The sequence below is a fragment of the Eptatretus burgeri genome, chromosome 9 (assembly GCF_056783735.1).
Source record: "Eptatretus burgeri isolate ZD-2024b chromosome 9, Ebu_testis_v1, whole genome shotgun sequence".
NCBI lineage: Eukaryota > Metazoa > Chordata > Myxini > Myxiniformes > Myxinidae > Eptatretus > Eptatretus burgeri.
The window spans coordinates 4,515,878-4,538,377 of record NC_140969.1 but is presented as its reverse complement, the minus strand read 5'-3'; the positions used below and the strand labels follow the sequence as shown (position 1 = coordinate 4,538,377).

The 22,500-nt window shown below is 43.9% G+C and overlaps 1 protein-coding gene across 7 annotated transcripts in view; it reads left to right on the top strand.

Moving 5' to 3' along the window:
- Positions 1 to 22,500, top strand: part of LOC147019454 (plexin-A4-like) — a 537,201-nt gene that overhangs the window by 485,605 nt on the left and 29,096 nt on the right. For all 7 annotated transcript variants that reach the window (XM_085893965.1, XM_085893967.1, XM_085893963.1 and 4 more), the window contains 2 exons: positions 4,813 to 4,909; positions 14,048 to 14,238. In XM_085893965.1, coding sequence (XP_085750091.1) covers positions 4,813 to 4,909; positions 14,048 to 14,238 — 288 coding nt within the window. The remainder of the gene's footprint in view (positions 1 to 4,812; positions 4,910 to 14,047; positions 14,239 to 22,500) is intronic.

Below are 22,500 nucleotides of genomic sequence, written 5' to 3'. Positions count from 1 at the left end.
TACAGGATCCACCCACCGTGCACCGAGCGGCCGAGTGCGCGGCCAGGCTGGCCTCGGGGAGTCGGCCGGGTCGGGTGCCCGAGAGGCCATCGGTGACGATCCGACAGGCGGAGATTCAGGATCAGGGAGGGGGCTGGGAGAAATTGGCATTACCCAAATGTGTCAGGAAATTTGCCAGAAACTGTCAAGTTTGATAAGGGGTAATTCGGTAGTTGATGCGCCAAAGCGGCGGGGTCCAGCCCAGCCAAAAGAGCAATTTGATTATGGCCGAGGGGGTCCGGAACCGCAAGAGACATTTCACCGATACTCACGGGGGCCTTTTATGGGGAGTTGTTTCCGGTGCGGGCGAAGAGGACACATGCAACGATATTGCCGGTACCCGGCGATGGAGGGACCCTCCAATAGACTTTTAGACTCGGAGAGGGTGAATCCTCCTGTTGAACCGCCAGGTCTATCCGAGATGCCCTTTCATAGGTCGGGTCCGGAGATCACTGTCGGGGGTCGGGGAGACTAGATTGGGCTGAGCATATACGGCCATGCTCGGCTGCTGAGATAGTGGCGAAGTGCCTCCTTTGGTTTAAAAAAAAAAAAAATTAATTGTGGGAAAATTGGCTTGTGTTTGTAAGTTCTGCTGGGTTTTAGAGTGACAATCGGGACAGTGGGTAATTGGTAACAAAGCGGGCACAAGTGGCTGTCCAATGGCTGGTGCGTGGATCGGGTGAGAAGTGCTGTGTGAGTTGTTTTAAGTTAAGAAGTGAAATGTATGGTGCACACATTGTTTTTTTATTGGGCATGGTGTGGTAACAGGGAAGGTCATGGTCGGTGAAGTGTTAGAAATGCAGGTGTCACATGTAAGGCCGATGGGGTGGGGGAGTCATGTGGGTTTTGTGGGTGGGGATGATGTGCTTGTCCACAGGGATTGCTGAAGCTCACGGTGAGCATGAATTGCGACCCCCTTCAAGGAGATTCACCACCTGGTGGCTAATGGTGACAGTGTCTGGAGGCAACTGGGAGAGGGTCTGGTTGGGCGACCAAGGCGGGTAGGACCTTGGCGACCCAGGAAGGCCAGAGGAGCCAGTGAGACCCCTTCCAGAGTGTTGTACGGGATTAGAGCTGATGGCTATCAGGGGGGAGGGAATCAAAGGGAGTGGGGCGGAGAAACGTCCGGGTTGGACTGAAGCTTACCTGTGGGCATGGTTGCACCTGAGATGCCCCCATCATCTTGTGGTAACCCACCCCACGGCCACGACGGGATTCAGCCTGCAATTATTGAAAATGGGGGCCATGACCTAGAAATGTGATGATGAGCATGGTGTGAGTGTTGTGAAGATGTGTGAGTCCCACTCGATCCTGCACAACTTGACATGTGCAGCAAGGGCATGATGTCCGCATAATTTTGGGGCAAGCAAATTTGAAAATTGGCTCCCCAGGTAACGCTGGGTCTATTAGCATCCACTGGGGGAGGCGGTCAAGTGTAAATATCCTGTGAATAGTGTCGTTAAGGCTTAGAGTAGGAATGTAATGTATAAGTGTTGTATTTTTGTGGAACCTTTTGTTTCCCCTCCCCAGATCACTGGAAGAGGGATGGGCAAGAGCGATGATCCGGAGGATGGAGTGCAACTTCGCTCAGTGCTCTCATGTGATTAAAAAAAACCAAAAAAAAAACCAATGATTGTTTAGGCGAGGATAAGGCCATAAGGGGGTAGTACATTAAGCAGGATAGGTAAGTTAGCTGCGACTCGCTGTCCATTGCCCCTCCTACTTTATTTCGTTAGGTTAATTAGGTGTGAATCAGTAAGTGTTAAGGCTGGTACGGTAGCGCCTGTGATGTACCTTGCAGGAGCTGCGGTACCAGAGGAGGGGGCAATGTTACGTTTGAGGGGGGGGTATGCATTCAAAGGGTAATTAGGATGTTTAATTAGGTATGCCATGCTGTTCGAGTTTACCAGGATCTCAATGTAATAAGTAGCAATTCAGTGGTGATAAGTTGTCTAGTAAATGTTCATTTCTTCAAGGGGGAAATGATAAATGTCACGTAATTAGATAGGGACACGGGATAGGGTAAGTGTGTCTGCGTAAACCCCTTTTGGTATTCTCTGAAGACTGGCCATGACGTCACAGGACAGTGCAGCGGATGGCTCCGCCCCGTGATCACGATTGGCGGAAGGCGATGGCGGTGGGCCAATAAACGGCTCGATTGGGAGTGACGAGGACAGAAGGATAAAAAGGTTCTGTTCGGGGTCGAAAAGGGAGAGGAAGAAGATTACAACCAAAAGATCGTGTTTTTTTGGTGTGGTTCCCTGTGGCGGCAGAGAGCGTCCTTGTTGTTGTGCTGAGTCGATCATGTTCTTCATCGTATCTTGGAGCCTTGCTGAGCCTCGTGCCTCACCTTGGTTGGTTCTGGGGTTCTGCTGACTCGGAGTACGGGGTCGAACGGCGGGTGGACCTGCCTCCCTCTCCTGCTCGCAACTTGGCGCCAGAACTGGTTCCCTGGCGGCTGTGAGCGGACTTGGGCCAAGACCAGGAGGTCGACAGCACCACGGTTTCTCCTGCCCCCCCTGACGAGAGCAAGGCCAGCTCGTCCGATGCCGATCCAGCGACAGTTGCGTCCACACCACGGTCCAGCCTGACCACCAGAAATAGCTACGTTGTGTGTGTGTGTGTGTGTGTGTGTGTGTGTGTGTGTGTGTGTGTGTGTGTGTGTGTGTGTGTGTGTGTGTGTGTGTGTGTGTGTGTGTGTGTGTGTGTGTGTGTGTGTGTGTGTGTGTGTGTGTGTTGCGAATTCTGGCCCGTCCGGCATGCGATCAGCCGCTTGACTCGAATGGCGACTGCGTCGCCCACCGGAACGGACAATTCAGTCGTGACCCTCTTGGAACTATCGCCAAGGAGCTAGTCATGGCTGGGGGTTTAACCTCACCACAACCCAGTCCGCATTCTACCCGCGCGAAATAGGGTGAATCGCCGAAACTCGATATACCTAAGTACTCTCACGGGTAACCTACCGAGGGGTTGTACCACGCCACAGGTCGACTCCGGACACGAACCACTTAAGCGGCTCGTTCCGTGCTACAGGGATAACCGAGCGGAGTTATCGTCGACCTTGACGGTTCAGATTAGTTACCGGGTGTTTTAAACCAACTATCAATCCCTTACGTGATGCAAGATGGAGATTCAACAAAGGAAAGGACGAAGCGAAATGGGGGAACAATTGGACAAGCACATTTAATGCGTGACACACGGAAGCACGTATTTCCAGTCAGCAACAATCATGCACGTATGTACAGGCAAATAGAAGCAAAAGTAATACGACCGACTGAAGCAATGTACAAGCACTTAATCAGTTTTACTTGTCGGACTGGCGCCACAAACACTCATACAAAAGCCCAAAGAAAAGAAGAACCTCCCTTGTTGCGGCCAGTGAACCGTCTCCGGCACTCTCCGTGTCCGCTCTCGCAGGTCCACCTCAGGCCGCCTGCGGCACCCTCCGTCCGCGTCTCCCACCAATAGGCCTCGCCGGGCCACGAGCGCGGGAACGAACGAGGAGGAAGGGAACACGAGTTGGTTTGCGGATCAACCGTCACGAGGAGAGAGCATACGGGAGGACCAAAGAGATATCCAAGAGGAAGGAACGCATTCCCCAAGGGGCGAAGAAGAGAAGAGAACGCGCCCCGCCCGTGTCCGTCCTTATTGAGCGGGGCTCCGCCCTTCGCTCCGCTCCATTTCGGGCTCCACCCCCTCTCTGGGAGCCTCCCAAAAAGGGGCGTTCCTCACTCCCGTCCGCGTCACACCGCGCGGTCCACCAATCGGGACGAGCTGCCCCACCCTCCCCTTCACACCAAGCGCGGGGAAAAATGGCGGGGAAAAAAACCCCACAGGCGTTGTTAGTTTTCTCAACCATTTTTCGGAAATGCATTTCCCAATCTTGTTCAAACTTGCACATGAATAATGAATGATGGCTTACATAAGCACATCATCTTGATTCGGGATCAGATCCAAGATGGCCGACTGGCGGGCATTTTAGTTGTAAAAAAAATACCCGATGTTGAACGCGTCCTCAACCATTTCTCGGACATGCATTTACTGATCTTGTTCAAACTTGGCAGACAGATAATGAATGATGGCTGACATATGCCCCTCATTTTTCTTTGAGATCATCTCCAAGATGGCCAACCGACAGCCATTTAGTTAAACATGTCCCCACCCATTTGTCGCACATGCTTTGCCCGATTTTGTTCAAACCTGGCACAAGCACAGTACACGATAGCATAAACTTGCACCTCACTTTATTTTGCAATCTGATTAAAGATGGCTGACTGGTAGACTGGCGAACATTTTAGTTGTAAATAAATACAGGCTACTTCATTATGGTGGTGTTTTCCCATTTGAATTCTGCCTTCCATGAGTAGTTGATCTGTTCATCATGCTAATGATATGCAGGTCGTGGGAAATACATGTAGATGTGTTGGCCATTATTCTTTCTATTTTTATTAAGTTTATTTTGCTGTCTTACCTTTCTCATTTTTTTTATTTTCCACCTTTAATTCCTTCTATCACTGCTCAGAAATATTTTGTCATTTTAACAAACGAAGATTCAGTTTTCGTTCAGCTCAATCTGAGTGTTTTTTTGCATAAGCTTTGTACTAACCTTTCATTTATCATTCCAAGGAATCCTCCATGGATGTCTCACAAACCTCCCTTTGTCCTCCACTATTATTCTCTCATTATGATGGAAATGGTCAGCAGATAAAGAAGCTGACAATCTACAACTTCCCTAACCTTACCTTCATTATATTTATCAATGATCCCCTTCAGGTGATTGAGGGTGCAACAGTGGCTCTTGTACCCAAGCAAATGTCCACTTACAACTCCACCAATTCGATCATCTGCCGCACAGCTATCAACAAATATGGTATGTGTACTCGGTATTGTAAAGACAAGCAGATGTAACTGTATGCTGTGTGGGACATTGAGGTGAAATTGTAGGAGACATTACGTATTGGAATATATTTTATTGTGTAGCTATTCCCAAAAGAGGTTAAATCAGGTGCCATGCTCCCTTTCCAATGCATTTAAATCTGACCTCTTCTTTGATTTTTTTTTTGTGTGTGTATCTTGCTGGAATTATGAGTCTTTTATCTTTTACCACTCTGGATACTTTTCGTTTATTGAACATTGTACAGGGTGACCCCGAAAAAGTGGGCCCTGGGAAAGGTCAATATCCTTCACAGTTTTCATTCAATCTCTCATTTTTCAGGAGGTCTGAAGTGAGTTAAGGGAGAGTGTATCTGCCAAGTTTCTTGAATCTGTGACATTCACATGCCATGTTGTGGACACCTGAAGGAAAGTCATTTTCTGTAGAAAACCATCTGCGGACAGATTCTTTCTTACAGACATGGCTCCTGTTCTGCGCACATTTTGCAACAAGGAAAACACCCAGCAAGTCTCAAATTCAAAGGTTTGTGAAAAAATTTTGACAGCATGGCACAGTCTTGAATATGCATTCACCAAACAGAGAAGGCCACTCTGGCTGACCAAAATCAGGAAGGTCACCCGAGAATATTGCTGCCATTGCTGACTCAGTCGCCCGCAATCCCAAGAAATCTCTTCGACACCATTGTCAAAAGCTCAACATCAGCAAAGAGAACTTGAGAATTCTGATACGAGTGCATACAAGTTTTCAAAAACTTTGCTCGATGTGTTCCCCTCTGCATTGAGCAGAGTGGTGCCTATTTGGAGCATATCATCAAACATCGACGTCATCAGTAATTTCATTGTAAAATTGTCAAATTTATTTGAAGACAGCTGATATTTTCAGTGATATATTAACTATAAGTGAATAATTTGATCCGCAATTTTGTTAAGTTTTATTGGATTATAGGAAGGTTATTAAACTTTTCCTGGGCTTTTGGGGGGTCACCCTGTAGATTAATGTTTTTGGTACTCAGAGTCTGTTTCTGCAGATGCACAACACACCCTTGTGACTGTGACAATTTAACTGACTTTATGAACACCACCTGGGAGATTGTGATGCTGACCTCTTCAAAGCCACCCCCCCCCCACCTCCTTCCTGAGGAGCCTTTGCGTATGCTCGCCAAAAAGCCAAGTTTGATCCATACCAGCTAAACGCTTGAGAAGGATTTCGCAAACAAAAACGAGCATTTCTGTTTTATAATTTGGATTAATCTGGAAGGTTTTTCTCCTGGTGCAGTCAACGTGTGGCTGTTAATGGTATTCTCTCATGACCTCATCCTGTCCAGGCTGGAGATCCTCAAGGCAGCATTGTGGGCCCTGTGCTTTTTATGGTTTTCATCAATGATCTCTCCGACTCTGGAAAATCCTCTTTATCGCTTTGCTGATGACTCCACCATCTGTTGTACCATGTCATCCCTCAGAATTGCACACAGCAGCCTCTTGACTGCAGATCTTCATTAAATCACAAGCTGGTCCAACAATTGGAACATGTCTTTCAATCCTGACAAATCTCACTATGTCTCTCCAAAAGGACCATCTGGAACCCCCCCCCCCCACCCCCATCTACTTTCTCAACAATCCTATTGAAGAAGTAGGGTCCGTACAGTCCTGACTGAATGAAATTCCAGGAGTTTTCCAGTTTTCCAGGACAAATTGTCATTTTCAAGGAAACATAATGCTTATGTTATACCTTGTGTTCAACAATTTATTGATTGAAGAAACGCACGAAATTCTATAATGTGTCCTTTTTTATTAATTGTTTTCATGATTAAACTGCAATACATGTAAGTAAAGGCAATTTCGCCCAATACTGTTTTACTGTATGAAACATAAAACATATATAAATCTTTGCCAACAAAACAAAACACTTTTGCAGTAACAAGCATTTACAGATACATGTACAATGTACATATCTTAAAAGTCCTGATTGAACTGCAATATGTAAACTTAAAAGGCAATTACACACAATACTGTTTTACTGCATGAAACATGAAAACATATATTAATTAAAAAACTACAAATCTTTGGAAAAACAAAACACTTTTTCATACTTATCTTAAAAGCCGCAATTAAGCTGCAATATTTAAAGGCAATTTCACACAACACTGTTTTATCGTATGAGACAAGAAAATGTATACTGTAAAATTCAGACCATTGAGCGCATCGTTATATAAGCCGCATCCCCTGAATTAAAAAAAAATCTGGAATTTAAACACACACAAGCCGCACTGGTTTATAAGCCGCAAATGTTGCACAAAAAAAAAAAAATCAAGCGCAAAAACATCCAAAAATTAGCCACAAAAAGTGAGAAACTCGACAGCCACAGAAACTTGTCAGATGCGCGCAAAGCACAAATTCAGTGACAAAGCAACACAAAAATAAAAATACAGCCACACCAAAGATACACAATAATACACAATCAAAAAATAACGGTAGTCACATTTATTCGTCGTCGTCATCATTTCCACTGAAGCCACTGAAAGCTTCGTCTTCAGTGTCGGAGTTGAACAACAGAAGCACAGCTTCTTCTGCTATGGCTGCATCGCTGACCCCGGCCTCTTTTTCACTGTCGGATGAATCCGAGTCTTGCTGGCTGGAGCTGGTGGCTTCTCTGTCGTCTGCTCCATACAAGAGTTCAGCTTTGCGAAAGCTGTTGACGATCGTAGATTTTTTACTTTTCCCCACGCTGTCAAAATCCATTGACAGACCTCCGCGAAGCTTGCTCGTCGCATACGTCCAGTTTTGGTGAAAGATTTTTCGCCACTGGTCATCCATGTTTCCCATTCGGCACGCAGTGCTACTTTGAAAGCACGATTAACACTGATATCAAGAGGTTGAAGATATTTGGTCGTGCCACCTGGGATCACTGCTCGGATGGAGTTAGTCGATCTGATTGCTTCTTTTACGTTATCAGTAATGTGGGCCTTCATGCTGTCCAAAACCAACATGGCCTTGTTTCGGTGGAAGAACCCTCCCGGTCGCTTGCCGTAGCACTCAGTGAGCCACGTTTTCATTTGCGTTTCATACATTCACCCTTTCTTATTCACTTTAATAACGATTCCTTTTGGAAACTTCTCCTTTGGCAACATAACGCGTTTAAATATGACCATTGGTGGAAGTTTTTCTCCGGGTGCCGTGCAGCTCAGGACGCAAGTAAAATTGGTTTTCTCGTGACCAGTTGTTTTTAAACAGATGGACGATTCGCCTTTTTTGTTTACAGTCCGATTGAGAGGTAGATCAAAGGTCAGAGGGACCTCATCCATATTAATTATGTCCTGGGGAGCAATGAAGTTCTCTGCTATTTTCTCCTGCGTGTAGTTCCGAAAGTCTGCAATTTTTTTTCTTCAAAGTCAGGAGGCAGTTGTTGGCAGAGAGTCGTTCGTGCTCTGACAGACCTTTGCTTTTCATAAATCTGAAACACCATGACTGCCCGCCCTGAAATTCTTCTATTTTCTTTTATGCAGCGATCGATCTTGCTTTGAGTAATCTGAACAGTAGAAACACCCTGACCATCCACTGTCTGTGTGTTAACCCAGTCTTCAAGTTCGCTTCCAGTTCGGGCCATCGGCATTTCCTACCTCTGAAAGCCTTTGTTGACTTTTTGCCCCAAGAAAGTTCGCTCCTCTGCTTTCTCCAACGTCTGATCATGGATTCATTCACTCCAAGTTCATAGGCAGCAGCTCGGTTTCCCTTTTCAATAGCAAGTTCGATCGCCTTCAATTTGAAAGTTGCATCGTAAGCATTGCGTCGTATTTTCGGCATGATGGAAGTTGTCTGTGCAAGGGCGATTAACTGAATGTTTCGTGTGTGTAAAGGCCGTGTGTAAATTTGGAGGAAAAAACCGTAAACAGTTATCACTAGCACACTTTTACAGTGAGTTTTGTATTCACGAAGAGTCAAAACCAGTTTTGAAACCTAATGTGAATCTAAACATAGACTGGAGACTAACGACAACAACTTGATTTGGCCTGAACGCGTCATCGGGAAAACCCGCAACATCGGAAAAATCCATAAACAAGCCACATCGTTATTTTAGCTGCAGAGGTTGAAGTTGAGGGAAACAGTTGCGGATAATAGTCCGAATTTTACGGTATATTTATAAATCTGTGAAGAAAATACTTTTTGCATACTTTCTCAGAAGTTTTTGCATTTAATGTCACTTGTTATCAATAAGTCACCTTTGTTGAACTGACTCGCATGTCATCCGGAAGTGCCATAAGCATTTACAGGTTTCTCAGAAGCCTAACCTTTTCTACCACAAGTTTCTCTCACTCTATCAATTATTTTCCTTTCTTTTTGGAGGACTCTCTCAAACTGTTAGCTTTACGAACAAATGACAAATCTCTCTCTTTCTGCTCTCAATGAAAACTCGTCTGCCGTTTTTTGCAGAGTCAATGTCTGTTTTGAGTCTTTTTAGCTTGATTTTAAGTCTGATAATTCTTCTTCTATCTTTCGTTTTCTGTCCGAGACAGAGGCCAGCTGTTTATTTCGCTTCTGCTCATCCAAGTAATCTTGGTACTTCCTTCATGCAGCACTTGCAGACAATAGCAGCTTCTTGTCGAGTTCAACTTTCTGCAACCCTCCCACATTGTGAAGATGATCACAGATTAATTACTCTCTGGGCAATTAAGGACTCGTCTCTCAGATTTTCCACCTCAATTTCTTTGTTTATCGAGAAGTCCCTTTCAACTGTAGCCTGTCCATGGGACAGTTGCAAAAGTTGTCTCACAACCTACCCACAGAATACTGAACTCCGGCTTTTTTGCAATGTCTGCATGCCACAGATGGTCGAGGCGATCTTTCTTTCGATCGAAGTGTGCGTGTTTGATTGAAGTGTCAGTCAGGTATCTTGAGTACTGGCAGACAGTCTCATCGCCATTTTCTGGTGTTATCCACTTGGCGTTACAAAGGGCACTCACTGTTCTGCATATGTAATGGATGGCTACTTCCTTTTCGTTGAAATGTCTTGGGTCCAAACATGCTAAGTGTCTGGCAAGGGCATGTTTGATTGGTGCCTTTTCAATCAGCTTTGACACTAATTCCACAAGAAGCCGTCTGCATTCATTGCGAAACTAGAAAACTGCTCTATCGGATGCTTTCTTGGAGCGAACAGCTTTTTTCAGAGCTTTGTCAGCTGCCAGTCCAATGTCAATCTTGGACAGATCGGCGTAGTTGTCATCTTTTCTTACATCAAACGACGCCAGCTTTACAGGTGTGAGAGGTTCTGTGACTGAGTGCTTTACAAATCTCTGAAGTTAACTTAGTATCAACTCATGCAAATCAAGTGAAATAAAAGGCAACAAGGGCCGATTATCTTGACAGGTTGTCAGGAATGGCGAAATTTCCTGGCATACGGCAAAGAATTTCAATCTTGCCAGCGTGAGGGGAGTTTGAACAAATTTTTTCACAGTGGAAAAGGACTGGTTGTCGGGGTTAGGAACTGATTATTTTCTCACTTCTCCAACATACTTGCAAACATACTTTTAGCGGTAGCTTGGTGCCATCTGTGACACGAAGATAGTCCTCTCTACGCACAGGTGAGTCACGAAACAGGGTGTATAGGGCCCTTAAAAGTGAAGAAATTCCTATCACCGACTTCTCCACGCCGGTCTGAAATGCACCATGGAGGATGTGCAGTCCACATGAGCCTACATCCATCAAGGATTTCCCGTAATTTGTCTCCATTTGTGATTGCATGCTGCGATGGAACTTCCAATTCACGCTGGGCCCGTCCATGCTGATCTGCATCAGGTTGCGTGGATTTAAACCCTCCATCATGTCATCAGCAGTACAATGGCCGACAAACTTTGAGTCCAAGTATCATGATTTTTACCTCATCATTGTCCCAAATGCAGATGTAAAAATCCATCTGCTTCTTCCGATTTTTTTTTATTCAAGGACTCATCAGAGTAGCACATAACTGCTGTTAACCTTTTGTTTCAGAAGCGCTTTGAAGTGCGGTTCAAGACCAAATACGTTTAAGTCGGAAGCCTTCTTTTTCTGCACATTGAAATTGTGATGCAATGCCGCTATCTGGGAACATCCTGCGAAAGAGTGTTCCAATACCTTGACATGACCTGTATGATTGGTGGGACTCTATAACATGTAAAGCCCAAAGAATCTCTGCCTTTAGCACCTCATCATTTGTGACAAAGTCCTGTATTGTTGTTGGTCTCGGTGCAGCAGTAGTTGCTGTGCTGGCTGGTGCCGGTCTTACATCAACCTCTATCTGCGGATCCACTGTAACATAGTTCATATCACAATTTATTAAATACATCAGCAGTCATCAGTAATGGAAAAAAATATTCTCTAAATTCAAACCACAACTTTAAAATTGTGCCTTAATTTTTTTTATTTCATTAAATATCAGTACGATTTATTTTCTCTGTTTGTTTGATTCCAAAGCCATAAACTTTACAACAATTTCTACGATAAAAAAATGATTATCATAACCTTATGAATAATTTACCGTTTTACAATTTTCAATCAAGTATTTTATATAATTATATTATATTATATTATATTATAATCATAATTTCCTATCATTCAATGTTTATTTTATTTCTTGGTTTTGTACCATTAAAATAAATTGAACGGTTTGTGTGTTCAAGAAATGAGGATATTATTTCACTCATCATCCATAATCATTCAAGGGGAGACAACCCGTTTTACTGTTATTTTAGCTGTGCTCAGTCTATCTCCCTTGGATACAAAAAGTCAAATTTATAAACTGGAATTTTTCATGACGTGTTCATTGAAATCTAATTACGGCAGATGCGTTTTACGATTAATAGTTTATTTCATAAACAAATATCCATGACGATACCTGCTGGTGCCGATGTGCTCGGCGATCCAAAAAATTCTGTAATTCGCGAATGGGAATCGGCCGCCGTCTGCTGCATCAAGCGCACGTGTTTGGTTCCCTTGGCATGACTTTTGAGCACGCTTTCGCCCATGTTCGAAATATCTCCAACTTTCTTGCACACATGGCATCTTGCTTTGTGGATGGACACCCTTTCTAGCCAATCCCGATAGTCGGGATGGCTGAGCCACACGGTGTTGAAATAACAAACTTTGGACATTTTGCTTCTCCGTTCTGCAGCCGAAAAGTTTCTCCGCACAGACACGTTCATGCAGTTACTCAATATTGAAGTCAATATGCTACTGACAGGGAGATTATGGCGGCATCATCGATCAACAGCCAATGAATTGTCAGAGCATATATTTCCAATGCTTTTCATTGGTTGATATTTTACTACACTTTACAACCGCATACAGAATCAATGAACATAACCCAAATCCAGGTCAATCAATCCTCTGGCGGCAAAATGACCGATGTCGGCTTATTTTCTGACAAAAATAAATAAATAAAGAGGATAGAAATATGTAAGGGACAGTGCACACAAAGGTTTATTTTACAGGAGTTTCAAGGAGTTTTTTTCTTTTTTTCCAGGACTTTCAAGTACTGGAAAATGGAATCTCATTTTCCAGGAAATTCAAGTAGTGCGTGAACCATGAGAAGTCCTTTCATTCAAGCTTCTGGGTCTCACTATCTGCCATGACCTTTCCTGGGAAAGCCATATCTCCAAGCTGGCCTTCAGAGCATCTTGGCATCCTCCATTGTGCAAAGTCCTTCCTTGGCACACCTGAGCTCCTGACCATGTACCAAGCTTTTATCCGCAGCCTGATAGAGTAATACTCTCCCCTCTGGGCTGGTGCTCCCTGCCTCTCACCTTTTTTGGCTTCACGCTATGGAAACCAAGGCTTTTATGATCTTTGGTATTTCCTGCGATGAAGCTGAGTCGTTGGGTTTCTCACTCTCTCACCACAGGCAGGTTGGTGTTCTTTCTGTCTTCTACCTTTTCCTCTCGGGCCTCACCCCACCCCCCCCCCCACTCCACTCTGTCTGCGCTCTATCTCCCCCATATTTCCCCAGGGCGCTCAAGGTCCGCCAGCAACCCAACCCTCTTCTGGTAAAACTCCCAAAACCAAGAATCACTGCTCACCTTTACTCTTTCATTCCTCTTTTTCCCCATCTTTTGAAGAAACGTTCACACTCTCTCTTCAATCCCACTCTTCCCTGCAGGTCTTCAAAACTGGTGTTCATCACCATCTCTTGTCTTCACCCATCCAAAACCATGATCTTTTCTACCCCTGTTAATCTACCCCAGATACACCTCCTTCAAATTCCCTGCTTTCCTTCTTGAAACTCACTGTCGTGTAAGGACCCAAAAGTCCATGTAGTGTCCATCTTGTTTACCCTGTGTTCCCCGCCCCATCCCTCTCCCTTCCACAGATCTCCGAATGTTTCTGTTCCACACTGTTTTGTGCTTCTCTTTCCTGCCCCTCTTGTCTTCTGCTGCCCTTGTTTTACATTCTGTGTGTTAGCTCTTAGACGAGCCTCAACATTGTATATGAAAAAGAAAGAAAGCTTATTTTTTCTACAAAATCGAGGCTCGTTGAAGAGTCAGGCTACTGAGCGGATAAAAGGCAATGCGCCGACAGTGGGGCAGCAGGGCAATGACCAGGAAAAGAGGAATGGAAATGGGGAGGGGGGAGGGGCGCACAAGAATAGACTTGAATGGGGCCCACAAGAGCACGAGGATGATAAACTCAACACAAAAGCACACATGAAGGCACTCAAACGGACTCACAAATATATTGCATCAACAAATTCACACCAGCAATTAAGAACTGTTTAAAAGACAGTTACAGAAATGGTGCCCTCAGAGCAGAGAAAATGGCATATGGTCGCAAAGGAACCGAAAACTAGAACTCGCTTGGGAATGAGCATCAGTCTTTTGTTGATACCTTTATCAATGTCCTTGAATATTTTTGTACACAATATTGTGTTGTTCAAAATTCGCTTTTGAACTGCGACATTAACATTTTAATGAAATACATCTTAATTATTTTGATGTTAAGCTGTTTGTAAATACTCGTATAAACTAGTCTAGTTCCAGCTTATTACAATTTAATGACTATTGTATTAAAAAGAAACGTTCTGTTTTGAGAGTTATTGTGATTCTGCTTCCTGTTGTCCCATTTTGGACTTTTTCTCCATGTTTGCATGTAGACAACATGCTGCGCAACCCCAGCAGCCCAGACAGTCTGCGATCACGTGCACCAATGCTCACACCTGACCTTGAAACTGGGACCAAACTGTGGCATTTGGTGAAAAACCACGACCAGGCAGACCACAAGGAATGTGATCGCGGAAACAAGATGGTGTCTGAAATCTACCTCACCCGTCTGCTTGCGACCAAGGCATGTACTTTACTTGATATTCATAAAACAATCCTGAGGTGCTTTTACTGATCATTTATGTGGAAGTCACATTCAGGGTTATACAGAAGTTTTCAACAAGTAGACATAATGAGTAAAGTTGAGGAATGAATATATAGTTATAAAAGATGAAATACACATCTCAATTATTCTCTCTACAGTTCGGGAATTTTTTCCATGACCACTATATTCGTTATGGGTGTGTGTCTGTCTGTCCCGATCATAGCTCCGTGGATTTTGATCCAATCTTGATAAAAATAGGGTGCGAGGTTTGTATCATGATCTAGTTGTGTTTTCCGGAGAATGGGTGTGCTGCGCCCATTATGGGTGGAGCCACGCCCAAAACACGTGTTTTTAGGGGGTAGCCGGTTTCAAGTTACATCTTCTCCGAGGGGGTTTGTCGAATCTGGCAGGGGTTTCGGTATTTGGTTAGCCCAATGGCACCTGCATAGCCCCACGGAGCTCGATTTTTCATTTTCGTCCCAAGGTCAAGGTCACAAGGTCACGAACTTAGAAAATGTCAAAAAAAATCAATAAATTGGGCATCGAGCTCCTAGGGTTTTCAACTGTTTCGAATGCAAGTAGTGCTCTTCGAGTACTACAACTTTCATCATTTACCTTTTTCCCCGATTCCCGCCAGTTTGCCCGTGGCGTCCCCTCGTGAACCATCGCCGTCTCCAGACTTGTCTAATCTACAGCTGCTGTTTCCACCTCGTTAAAGCTAAATTTCCGAACCGGGTTTGTTGTGTTTTACTGTGATATCTTCGTCCCTGTATTACTGTTTGTGTTTCCATCCAATCTTCCGTGTTAAGTTGTACCTCGTGCTGCATTTGTCGAACTTGTTTTCATGTTGTTCAAAGCCTTCTCCTTGGATAGCTGCTGTGAAAATGAGGCGTCCGTTTTGTCGCCATGTTCCTTGTCTTGTTTCTTTCTTCCCAAATATGTTACCTTCTACCTCCTCAGCGTTACTCTATTTCTCCTCCTCGCTTCAAAAAATATAAACAAACAAAGAAAAGTTTACTTTTTCGCTTCAGGATGATCTCATTCCACTTGAATTTCCTTCTGCCTGTACTACCTGCAGTCTTTTCTTTTGTTCTCCCTTTCTCAGTATCTCCAAACTGAATCTTCATTGAACATAAACGCTTCTTACCTTCTCCCATTTAAAAGCCCTTCACAACCCTTATTTCTCCATCAGGGGTACTGCAAGTACTGCTCTTCTGCAAGGTACTTAAATTTCTGCAAGGGGTACTGCAAGGTACTCCATGAGTAGTTCTTCTACGCCACAATCTACTGTTCTTCTTCAGAAATATTATTTTCCAAAACTGTCTGTCAGCTAAGCGCTTGGTCAACTAATCTTTCTCCCGCACCTGCAGCACTACCTTTCTCTATACTTTCAACAAAAATTCTTACCTCCCATCCTGTGATCTTTATTTCTGTTTGACCAATTTGAAATCGACATCCCTCGATTGGCATCCAGCATCCCATGTCCCCTCTTTCTGCAACTTCTGTAGAGCTCCCCCCCCCCGACCAACACCTAGCTGTGTGGACCTCATACATCCGAGGTCCCCATTCCAATCTGATGGATCTCTCAATCCAGACCGCTACTGATAAACCAGACATCATCTATTCAACAGAATTTGTCCTCCCACGGGACGTCCATGACCACTTCATATCTCTCCCTGGCTATAATATTAATGGTATCTCCCGTGATAAACCTGAGTCTGTGGCTCTATCACTTCACCATCGCAGACAGGCCGGTGGTCTCTCTGTCTTTTACTGCCTCCTTTCTCTCCTCTCCTTTTTCTACTGCCTTCCCTTGGATCCAGCAGGGTTCATGTGGTTCACCATCAACCCCTTATGGTGAAACTTCCAAAATCACTGGTCACCAACACTCATTCAGCACCATCTCAGATCATCTCCTATTCAAAACTATGATCTTTTCTACCCTCGATAACCGCCTCCCTCCTCTCACCCCCAACCACACCTTCCAAATTTAGTTTTTCCTTCCTGAGAGTTTGCTTCTGTATCCATATTATCCACCCTATTTTTCTCCTAGTTTGCATGTAGACAACATGCTGCACAACTTCCCTACTCCTCATTCCTCCCCACACCCATTGTTTGTCCAAGTCTCCCTCTATTTTGTCCTTCAACTCTCCTCTTGGTGTTTCCCCTCTCTTTACTGTTCCTTTTGTTCTGTTGCATCCTGATCCATTCAGTGTTCTTGCTCTTCCATGAGCATTGACTGTATACAAAAAAAACATCTGCATGTCATGTTTCTCCTTGCTGTCCACTTACTGTCGTGCTCCGCTGCCTCAAAATAAATCAGTGTTTGCCGAATACCTTGGTCTGCTGTCATAGAATAATAAAAATGGTCACGTTTGAAAGCTAATAATCGATTTACTTGGTTAGAAAGTTGATTATTGATTTACTTGGGACAAAAATTATTGTCCAGTTAATCATTAAAATTCCTTTTCTAAAAGGACATCTTTCTGCGATTGAAGAAGTGGTCCTGTGAGTTTAATACAGCAGCACGTTCCCAGAGAAATCGGTATTTACCAGTAAATATAAATGAATTCCCTTATCTTCTGCAGCAAATTCCACTTACAAGTTGTTGAACGCTCCCTGAGACACAGCCGCTTCTTTCTCCTGATACACCGTCGGCTACATACTAGCACTATTGCCAAAGAAGTACTGCTCAGAGCTTTCACCATTCTCATGCCCTCATTGCATTTCTTCTCCCTCGTCCTTTTGTTTAACATCATGAATGATTGCACTGTGGTCAGAACCTGTGACAAAATCCGGTAACGGGCAGATTGGGAAACACGCATTTAGCACTCTTAAATGGTGAACAGCACGATTAAAATATTAACTCAACACCTCTCATCCATGTTAACCTCTGCCACAGTTATATCCAAACAAACCGATTCGTCACATGGTCACAGATTGTTTCACCCCAATATGGCACCGTTCAAAAACTACACTACCAGTCAAAGCTTTTAGAACACTCCCATTTTTCCAGTTGTTACTGAAATTTAAGTGGTTTAATGTTTCAATGTACTCTGAAATTAAAGCATAGAACAAATAAACAATTGCAGATAAAAAAAGAAATCATGGAATCGTTTTGTTGAACAAAATTTAATCTAAAATTTTGTCTCATCAAAGTAGCCACCTTTTACAGATACAACAGCCGAACTTACTTGTGCGATTATTTCCACAATGGAAATCAAATATTGTTTGGAAAGTTCTTCCCAACACTGTTACAGAAGTTCCCACAAATGTGTTGCACTTGTAGGTTGCTTTTGCTTTCACCCTTCTTTCCAGTTCATCCCAAACCAGCTCGATGGGGTTTAAGTCTGGAGACTATGCTGGCCATTCCATGATTTAAAACCTACCGTCTTGTTGTTTTCTTCTAAGGTAGTTCTGACATAGCCTGGAGGTATGTTTTGGTCGTTATCTTGCTGTACGATGAACCCCTAACCAACTAGGCGTAGAACAGAGGGTATTGCATGGTGCTGCAAAATGCTGTGGTCGCCCTTTTGGTTCAGAGTGCCAGTCACTCTGTGCAAGTCGCTGACTCTGGATCCAGCAAAAGAGCCCCAGATTATCACGCTTCATCCTCCATGTTTGACAGTTGGTGTCACACACTGAGGAACCATCCTTTCGCCTACTCGATGGTGTACAAAAACCCTGTGTGATGAACCGAAGACTTCAAATTTTGATTCATTACACAGGGGTGAAAACGGAATAAAAAGTTTCACTCAATTTGATATCGGGTCATTCCTGGTGGAACATTTTTCCGCCCTCCAACTTCGCTTTTGGTGGGAGAGTGTGGAGATTTGCGTTGGTGAGCCAGACTTCACTTTAGTTTATGTTTACGATGCTTTTAAATGTATATTTTTCCAAGTACTCATACAAAGTTTTGTTAAAATAATTGTATTTGCCTCCAAAGTTCCAATGTATAATTCATGTTGGGAGGAGGGAAGGGACTTTGGGCTGTGCCAGAATGAGAGAGTGAGAGCAAACTTCCACCACATTGCATATGTAATTAATTGATAGAAATTAATGCTAATTCCAGCCAAAACTAGCAAGCTGCATTGGTGGCAGAGTATGATAGTGATGAACAGTAGAAAAAGGACTAACTTTTGTACCAGAAGAAAACACAAAATGCACTGACGTTTCTGGCCTCTTCCCTTCATCGGAGAAAGATAGGATGAGGCAATGACTGTTTTTCATCCTATGTTGGTGATGATGGTTGACAGTATACTGATATACACACATAATGCATGATGTTTTGGTGAGTGCTACCTTTTTGCTTATACCAACCACAACTCTTCCTTGCCCCTCCCCCTCCCTCCCCATTTCTGCACTCAAGAAAACGTCATCCATGACATACGCACTGTGTCAGCATGCTGTTTTTAAAAGTGAATTGATAGCCTGGTAAACTTCCTTTTGCTTGGTGGAAAATATGGATCAGGTATGGCGTATCCCTGGAAATAATGATATGTAATCGGAAATATGCAATATTTCACTTCCGGTTCTGGGTTTGGAGCGTTGGCAGGTCTCCTTGGGGGCTCCCTGCTGACGATCTCAAAGTGAAGTTTCCAGTCGTTATCTGTCCCGTTTGAACTGTTTATTTTCTCACCTACATGTTACTGTGTGTTCCAAGTTCGGTTTTGTTTCAAACATCGTGCTATTTTGTGAGATTTCATCGAACTTGTCTTACTGGGTGCTTGAGGCCTACCCTTTGTTCCCCTCTGTGTATGATCGTGCTTATTTGTTTTTTCTCCCCATTATCTTCAATTTCTATCTTTCCAACTTTCTTAACGTCCCCCATCCCTCCCAACTAATCACTCTATTTCTTATGTTAAATCAACAACAAAAAAACTGCGACCTTTCTCCGATTCTTCTTCTTCTTCATCTTCCTCGACTTTTCTACAACACTTCCATGACCTAATCTGTTGAAAACTCTCTCAAACATTAATAATAATAACAAAAACGATCTCTTATAATGCTTCATCTTCCTCACGTGTGGTACTCTTTACTGTATCAGAATGCACCACTCTTCTGCTATTTAAACAGACTGCTCTCAATTTCACCTTTCCTTCATACCTTGCCTAAAAAATCCAACTGTTACAGTGTTTCTTCTCTCCATTCTCTGAATTCGCCTTTATTGCATCCCTCAAGAAATGTGTTTAATCGCAAAACTGACCTAAAACTTTTAAAAACCCCAGTTTGCTATGAATGTTCACTTTCCATCAACCATTCTTTTTTTCCAACTTCAGTGCCAACTCACTCCTCTCACCCCTCACTCTCAAAGCAACCATCCCACTCTTCTTCCTCCAAGCCTCCCTCTCACCTCTCTCAAAAACACCCCCCTCACCTTTCTCCCACCATTCATCCTTCCCAAAGTTGCCCCCCTCCCATCCACAAAGCTGCCTCCTTCCACTGCCCTCTCACCTCCATCTCTTCATTCCACCTCCTCAAATCCTCAACTGCCTTCTTCCCCCTCTCTTGTCCCCCCTCTCCCCCAGCACCACAGAGCCTTTTCTCCTCCTCATTCGGCCCCCTCCCCAAGCTATTCTGCAATCCCCCACACTCTTTCAACAACACTGCTTCCCTACCCCTCATCCCTTATCCTCCCTCCCCCTCTCCCCTGCACTCAAAGCCTCCTCCCCTACCTCTTCATTAAAAGTATGGACCTCAAATATCCAGGGCCTTCGCTCAAACCTTTCAGATCTTTCCATACAGGTTGCCACTGACAAACCAGAAACTTTCCTCCCCCAAGACGTGTCTGACTCCCAAGTATCTCTCCCTGGTTACTCCCTCCTCCGGTTTGACAGACCTGAGCCTCGCCCTGGTGGAGGAGTTGCTCTCTTCATCAAAGACTCCATTCCTCACTCTCCATACACTGCCCTCACTCCCCCACACCCCCAGGAATAACTCTGGCTATGGCTTCCTCTCCACTCCCACCTCATGTTTATATGTGCACTGTACCGTCCACCTCACAGTGATGACTCCATCTTCACCTCACTATCTGAAAACATGGACCAACTTCTATCTTCTCATCCAAACTCTCTCTTCCTCAAATGTGGCGCTTCAATTGTCATCATGCCAGTTGATTCGGTGTGGCTACCTCTCTCACCTGCCATGGCACCTCAGCAAAAGCTTTCTGCGACTCATTGGGACTGACTCAATCGGTCAACTTCCCGACCCGGATCTCAACCAATGGTACTCCATCTCTTCTGGATCTGATTTTGACAAATTTCCCTGAAATATCTGCTGCTCTTCCTCCGCTCCAATCGGTTCTTCTAACCACATCATTGTCAAAGTGGACATCTCTCTGGCTATTATCAGAGAACCACCTCACCGCCGTCGAGTCTGGCATTTCACTCAAGCCGACTGGCAGGGTCTCCAAGCAGCCCTCAAACTTACAGACTGGTCTCCTATTGCTACTTTCTCCAACGTCAACTCTTCCTGGGAATTCTTTCAAAGAAACTTGCTCTCCCTCATGCACAGATTTATCCCCTCTCATCTTCAGTTGTCCTACCCTTCCTCCCACCCTTGGTTCACTAAAGCTTGTCGTGAGGCAGTTGTCCTGAAACAACTTGCCTTTGCCTCATGGAAAGCAAACCCAACTGAGGGCAATCTCAGTTCCTTCCATAAAGCTCGGAACAAGTGTGGATCTTCCACACTTGTTCCACACTTGTTCTCCAGGGATCTACCCTCAGGAGAGCCAGAAAACATCTTTCTCATCTCAAGTCTGAACTCTCAAACCTCTCTCCCTCCTCAAAATCCTAGTGGCGTCTAATCAAATCTGTTTCTGGTGTATGTTCCCCCTCCATCCCCTCCCTGACCTCAAATAGCAGCACTGATGATACCGCACGTGAAAAAGCTGAATGCCTAAACTCGGTGTTTGCAGCTAAATCTTGTGTGCAAAACCCATCACTTTCTCTACCCACCTGACTCAGTCGCACCCAACTGTCCCTGGACTCTGTGCCTTTTCTCCTGACAATGTGGAGAGCTTGCTGTCAAACCTCGACTCAGATTCTGCAACCGGTCCAGACGGCATCAGCCCACGTGTCCTCAAAGCCTGCTATTCTGCTCTTACTCACCCTCTCTCTGTTCTAGTCACCCTCTCATTTGCTCAAGGCCATCTGCCATCTGCGGGGAAATCAGCAAACATCACTGCCCTGCACAAAAACAGATCCCTGCAACTACAGACCAATCAGCCTTCTCCCAATCATCAGCAAGTTTATGGAATCCATCATCGCTTCAGACATCAAATCCTTCCTCTTCTCCAATGGCTTGATTTCTGATCAGCAATTTGGTTTCAGACAAGGTCACTCTACCCTGGATATGCTGCTTCTGCTCTCCCAACAATGGATGGAAGCCCTCAATGCCAGACATGAAATCTGAGCCGTATCCCTGGACATATCATGTGCTTTTGACACAGTCTGGCACCCTGCCCTGCTCACCAAACTCTCTTCCTATGGTATCCAAGGCCATCTCTACTCATGGCTCGCAGACTTCCTCTCCTGTCGCAGTCACCGTGTGGCCCTAAAGGAAGTTCTTTCATCCCCCCCCCTTCCTGTCCAGGCTGGAGTTCCTCAAGGTAGCGTTCTGGGCCCTGTTCTTTTTCTGGTTTTCATCAATGATCTCTCCAACTCTCTGGAAAATCCTCTATATCTCTTTGCTGATGACTCCACCCTCTGACGTACCATCGGTCGTCCCTCAGACCGGCAAGCAGCAGCTTCTTCGCTCACTGCAGATCTGGATAAAATCACAAACTGGTCCAACACGTGGAACATGTCTTTCAATCCGGACAAATCTCACACTATCACTATGTCTCTTCGAAAGGACCGTTTAGTAACCTCCCCCCCCCCCATCCACTTTCTCAACAATCCTCTGGAAGAAGTCCTTTCTTTCAAGCTTCTGGGTCTCACTACCAAAAAATAAATATATATATATATATATATATATATATATATATATACATATATATATATATATATATATATATATATATATATATATATATATATATATATATATATATATATATATATATATATATATATATATATATATATATATATATATATATATATATATATATATATATATATATATATATATATATATATATATATATATATATATATATATATATATATATATATATATATATATATATATATATATATATATATATATATATATATATATATATATATATATATATAT